Source organism: Sinocyclocheilus anshuiensis, unplaced genomic scaffold, assembly GCF_001515605.1.
Source record: "Sinocyclocheilus anshuiensis isolate Anshui unplaced genomic scaffold, SAMN03320099.WGS_v1.1 scaffold1144, whole genome shotgun sequence".
NCBI classification, from domain to species: Eukaryota; Metazoa; Chordata; class Actinopteri; order Cypriniformes; family Cyprinidae; genus Sinocyclocheilus; species Sinocyclocheilus anshuiensis.
This window is the reverse complement of record NW_015551101.1, coordinates 632,241-638,373: the sequence shown is the minus strand read 5'-3', so window position 1 is coordinate 638,373 and position 6,133 is coordinate 632,241. Positions and strand designations below refer to the sequence as shown.

The 6,133-nt window shown below is 38.7% G+C and overlaps 1 protein-coding gene across 1 annotated transcript in view; it reads right to left on the bottom strand.

Moving 5' to 3' along the window:
- LOC107662750 (zona pellucida-like domain-containing protein 1) overlaps positions 1-3,727 on the bottom strand; it is a 6,043-nt gene extending 2,316 nt beyond the window's left edge. Inside the window, exons 1-5 of the mRNA XM_016452830.1 lie at positions 3,622-3,727; positions 2,211-2,431; positions 1,207-1,388; positions 992-1,064; positions 144-241 (exon numbers count right to left, since the gene is read on the bottom strand). Of these exons, the coding sequence (XP_016308316.1) occupies positions 144-241; positions 992-1,064; positions 1,207-1,388; positions 2,211-2,431; positions 3,622-3,727 (680 nt within the window). The remainder of the gene's footprint in view (positions 1-143; positions 242-991; positions 1,065-1,206; positions 1,389-2,210; positions 2,432-3,621) is intronic.
- Positions 3,728-6,133: the final 2,406 nt, after the last annotated feature.

The window sequence follows — 6,133 nt, the reverse complement described above, 5'->3', positions numbered from 1 at the left end:
AAAAAAACACCAACACCAACAGGGGCTTAGTTAACAGAGCCTCAAAAAAGTATTTACCCATGACTAGTAATGAGTTTATACTAGTAATGAATTTATAATGAGTTTAGAATATATATATAAACATATTTCTCTGTACGATATACCTCCTGTCCAGATTTGTAGCCTTAACTGCAGCAAACACACGAGTTTTCAAGGACAGGCCGGACATTGGTATAGAGATCAGCTGACTGAAGGTTGAGTCCTGTAAAATATGAAACAAAGAAAATTAGCTACTGTAATGGTGGTCTAAGTCATTCTTCATTGCAACATGCCATTTTTACATTTTAATTTATTTTTGAGTACTACATACACATTTGTGTACACATCCACAATATGAAATTGATAATAATAGATCCTAAGAATAAATTATTTACAATCCAAATAAATCAATGTCAAATTTCATTTGTAATTCTAAGTTAATTAATTTCTAATAATAATAATAATAATAATGAAGTTTAATGTAATACAATTTTAAGTATACAACCATTAACATTTTAAAATGATTAACAATATTTCTAAAATATACATTTTTATGTATAGTTAGTTGCAAATTTTTTTAATAAATTTGTATTTTCATTTTAAGAAATTATATGTAATTTGCGGTAACACTTTATTTTAAAGCTGTCCTTGTTACAGATTACATGCACTTACTATTATAATAACAACAATAAATTATGCATAATTACATGTAAGTAACCCTAAGGAAAACCATAATCCTAACCCTAACCAAACCATATAGTAAGTACTAGTAGTTCATTAATATTACTCAGTACTTAAATATATAATTAGACTGTAACAATGACACCTAAAAATAAAGTGTAACCTAACTTACTAACTTTTGTAAATTACATGTAATAAAAACGTGGTACAGAAAATGTATGAAACATTTTGTATTGCTACACAACCATACTTTAAAATGCATTTTATTTGAATGACTACAGAGATCACTCACATTGTAAAGCACTAGACTGAGAGTGCTCAGGAAAGTGCCGTTGTTGTCTTTCACTGATATTGCAGCAGACGATCTGGTAAAGAAGAATGAGATTAAAACAAGATATTATGGCTGTATATTCACAGCAGAACATATAAGCAAAGGATTGATTATTCTGATAAATGCAGAGTTGTAGTTGTAGAAGTAAGTAGGTTATTACATCAGGAAACACTCACGATGCCAGCTGGCTGTTATTGAGCAGGTACTCCAGAGGATAACTACAGCTGAATTTATACACCAGTCCTGGCAGGTAGCTGATAACAGTTGGAGGGTCTGGGGTGTCAATGTAGCCTGATATATTACCCATCTGTACCATGGAGATGTTCCCATAGGCATTAAAGCCTTGAGATGTAGAAACCTGATTAGAGAAACAGAGTTTTTTAAAACTCATATAATCAAATTTGTTCTTTAGAATTACATATCAGTTGTGTTACCTAATGGAATAGTTCACCCAAAAATGAAAATCTGATGGAAATTTACTCAGGTCATCCAAGATGTAGATGAGTTTGTTTGCTCGTCATAACAGATTTGGAGAAATTTAGAATTACATCACTTGCTCACCAATGGATCCTCTGCAGTGAATGGGTGCCGTCAGAATGAGAGCCCAAACATCTGATAAAAACATCACAATAATCTACAAAAATATGTCTGTAGATTTTGATGTTAGAGGACAACAGGGAATGGACTTTTTCACTAATTATAAATGATGGATTGTTATTTTAGCCATGGAAGCAATGGTTTAAAGTTAAAAATGTCATAACGATGAACTTGTTTATCACAAACACACAGCTTTTCACTTCACAAGACATTAATTGATGGACTAGTGTTGTGTGGATTACTTGTGTATTATTGTGATGCTTTTATCAGCTGTTTGGACTCTCATCCTGATGGCACTCATTCACTGCAGAGGATCCATTGATTAACAAGTGATGTAATGCTACATTTCTCCACATCTGTTCCAGTGAAAAAGCAAACTCATCTACAACTTAGATAGCCTGGGATAATTTTTGGGTGAACTATTCCTTTAACACAAACAGTGCAAAAAGTGAAGCTGGTGCCAGTTCACATAGTCAATTCAATAGTACTGAATGATTACCATATTCACACACCATGGTATTCCCATAATACATGTCCAAAAACTATACCATAGTACTTGTGTGTAAGTGAATATATCCCTCACCTCCAGCGTGTTTCCACAGGCCTCCAGTGTGCTCAGGCTGATACTGAAGAGCACAGCTGTGGGGAAAGTGTTGTTGTTTATGAAGCCTAGGCATTGGGCGTCTCCATGCCGACTGTTCAGTGCCAAGTCAGCATCAGTGTATCCAGAGTACAGCACAGGACAGAGGTTAATCTTTAGTGTGATTGTCTGAATGCCACAGTATACACTGATATCTCTCTCACCTTGAGGAAAAAAATAATAATATAAGTAAATTAAACCCTCATAATATGTGTTGCAATTGGAGACAGCATTCTTTACTAAACATGGGCTTATAATAAAATACAGTAGAGTCCAAAAGTCAAATAAAGGAAATGCTTCAATTTAGCTTTTTTTTTTTACACATTTTCCATTACAAATGGTATTATCAGTGTGACAATGTAAGAGCAAAGCTGCACTGAAATATTATTATGAATTTCAGAATGTTTTAGTATTTGGTTTGTCCCCCGTTTTCTTTAATGATAGCAGCACTTGAGCGCCATAATCTCCACAAGCAAGAATATTTCATCTTTTGGAGCTGGAAATACTGCTTGCTTATTTACTTCATAACATTTATTTGTTATAAATTTCTCAATATTATAAAATTTCTTGTTATTTCCACATTTAAATTATGTTGTAAATTCCAGATTTCCAGTGCAGACTCAAACTTTCAGATCCCACTATATGTAAAAATACATTAAAAAAGTTAGTTAGTTACAGAAAAATAAGCATTTTAAAAATGATAAATTATTAATTATTTTTAATTGATTTATTCCCACTACTGTTCAAAAGACTGGGAATGGTAGGATTTTAATGTTTTTCAAAGAAGTCTCTTATGCTCATGAAGGCTGTTTGTAATCAAAAATACATTAAAATTAATAATAATAATAATAATAATTACAACAACAACAATAACAATAATAATAATAATAATAATAACAACAGTAAGTAAAACCGTGAAATATCATTGCAATTTTAAATAATATATTTTTATAGATTTGTATTTTGATTTATTTTAATATATTTTCAAATTTAATTTGTTCAGCATCATAACACCAGTCTTCAGTGTCACATGATCTTTCAGAAAACTTTCTAATATGCTGATTTTTTTGTAAATATTTGTAGAAAATAAAAATTATTTGATTATTTGTACAAATTAAAAATTTAAGCGTATACATTTTTCTTTTTGAAAAGAACAGCTTTTATTTGAAATAGAATTTGTTTTAACATTATAAGTGTCTTTAGCATTTGTTTTAACATTGTAAGTGTCTTTACTATCACTTTTGATCAATTTAATGCGTCTTTGCTGAATGGAGTATTAATTTCTTTCAAAACAGACAAACAAACAAACATCTAACCGACTTTTGAACTGTATTGTTTATTTGGCTCTTCTTACCAGGGAATCTGCTGTGGTAGCTTGGATCACAGTTGAATCCATTGAACTGTGTAAAAGCTAAATGAATCCCACAGAAAAGCACAAGAGGAACACATATCCACTCCATTTCAACACCTGGAAAGCAAGGAGAACAGACATTTTTGTCATTTAAAAAAATCAAAATTCAAACAATGACTGGCATAACAGTAACATTTTTGACTTAACAACATGGCAACAGGATAATAGCATAAAGTGTTGATTGAGTCTCCTACCTCAGTCCCCCGATGCAGGTGAGCTGTGCTCCATGTGTCTCGGCCCGCCGCCGCTGAGTGAATGGGCAGCCTGGCATCCCTACAGGGCCGCCTGCACCACGGGCCTCTACCGTGGCCAAAACAATGAGCCATTATCAGACGTCTTAAACAAAAAGAGCTGTCCTGGACAACATGGGAAAATCCATCACAATCTCAATGCGCTGAACAAATCTTTTTTATGGAGCCAGAAACATGAGCAGCTTTTACGATTTCCCACTCGTCTCCTCATGGCTTAATCTGCCTCTGTCATCGCTTAATAATGTCTGAGCTCAGTGTGGGACTGAAGGCAGGAATTATGTTTTCATCCGCAGCTGAAGTGACTAAAGGGCCTATTCTCTCTTTCAGTCCATCAGGGTTGATAGTGAGTGTGCTGCTATTGTCACTGTGGCCTCCCGGTTCCTCACGCTTATCTCAACCAGAAACGCTCAGTGATCCACTCAATGAAGCTCACAAACTGCCCCTTTTTGACATAGTAAAGCTAATAGATAATAGCAGATGATAGCTGCCATATTTAATACTCTGATTTAATCAGTTTATATTTCATAAATAAGATGTCTTAATATGCAGTAATAACTATTTTATAGCACCTTCTGATCTTCATACATTTATTATGCTGCCTCAAGAACATGAATCAGTCTACTATGCTGATTTGGTGCTCAAGAAACATATTATCAATGTTGAAAACAGTTGTGCTGATTAATATTTATGTGCAAACCATGATACAGTATTAAACAGAAATCTGTTTTAACATTATAAATGTAAACTTTTGATCAATTTAATGCATCCTTGCTGAATAAAAGCATTAATATCTTTCAGAAAAACAAACAAAATCTTACTGAACCCAAACTTTTATGCGTTATTGCTTACATTCCACAGGTTGGTAAAATGTCATTTTCTTTTGTCTACTTGTCAGGGGTGCGGTGTATAACGAGCGCACTAAGAAGAAGATAAACGTAAACAACCTTTAATTAATCCACACAGAAGGTATCCACAGAAGGCAGGCAGGTAACACACGCACAACTTAACTTTAACACTGGACGAGGGAACACAGGACAGACTAGAACTAAATAGACAGGCAAACGAGGATAATTAACAAGACACATTTGAACTAAATGACACAATCAGACATGGGGGAAAACTAGGTCACAGAGCACACAGGTGAACTGAATGACACAATCAGACACAGGGGAAAACTAGGTCACGGAGCACATGAGGGAAGAAAACACAACAAACAGTCCTGGGGTGTGACAGTTCGGCCCCCTCCCGGAAGGCATGACCTCGCGCCGCAGACACAAAGGGAGAGATGGAGAGGGACTTAGGAGGACAAACAGAGTGGAGAAGGGATGGTAACAGGGGATGGCGAAGGGCTGGCAGGAAGGTAGGGAGATGATCAGGTGGAGGTTCGGGTGGAGGACGGACTCCCGGGAGGAGGACGACAGACAGAGTCCAGGGAGGAGACGATGGAGGGAGGAGCCATGGAGGAAACAGGAGGAGCCAGGGCGGATCAGATGGAGGGAGGAGCCAGGGAGAAGACAGGAGGGAGCAGGAGGAGCTAGGCAGGACCCAGATCCCAGCCAGGATGGCGGCCCACGGTGGAGCCGACAGAGGAAGGAGCCATGGTGGAGGAAGGGCTGATGGCTCCAGGGGGCCAACCGACGGCGGCGGAGCAGGTGGTGGTGGAGCCCGAAGCTGAGACGGAGAGCCCAAGAGCCAGGGTGACGGGGAGGATCCGGAGGGCCAAGGCGGAGCAGATGGCCGAGGCGGGGATCCGGAAGGCCGCGGTGGAGCCGGAGTGACAGAGGTCCAAGGTGGAGCCGGAGTGAAGGAGGAGCCTGAAAGAACCAGAGGGATGGAGGGATGAGGTGTAGCCGGAGGAGTGAGTCCCAAGGCGTCGGATGGTCGACGACTGACCAAGGCAGAGCTGGAGGGATGAGGGAGCCCGGTGGAACTGGTGGACTAATGGGCCACAGTGGAGAGGAGGGAGCTAGGAGCCATGATGGAACCGCTGGGTCGAAGGACCGAGGTGGAGTCCGGGACTCAGAGGCTGGAGGCGGAGACAAGGGATCCTCCAGCCACAACGTTGATGGAGACTGGCAGACCCGCGGTAATCCCACCTCACAGATGGTGGGCTGAGGGTGAGCAGAGGGGCTGACAAGAGACAGTGGTGGCGGAGGTGAAGAGACTGGGATGACAGGAGGAGGCAGGAGAGGGGGGGGGGGGGG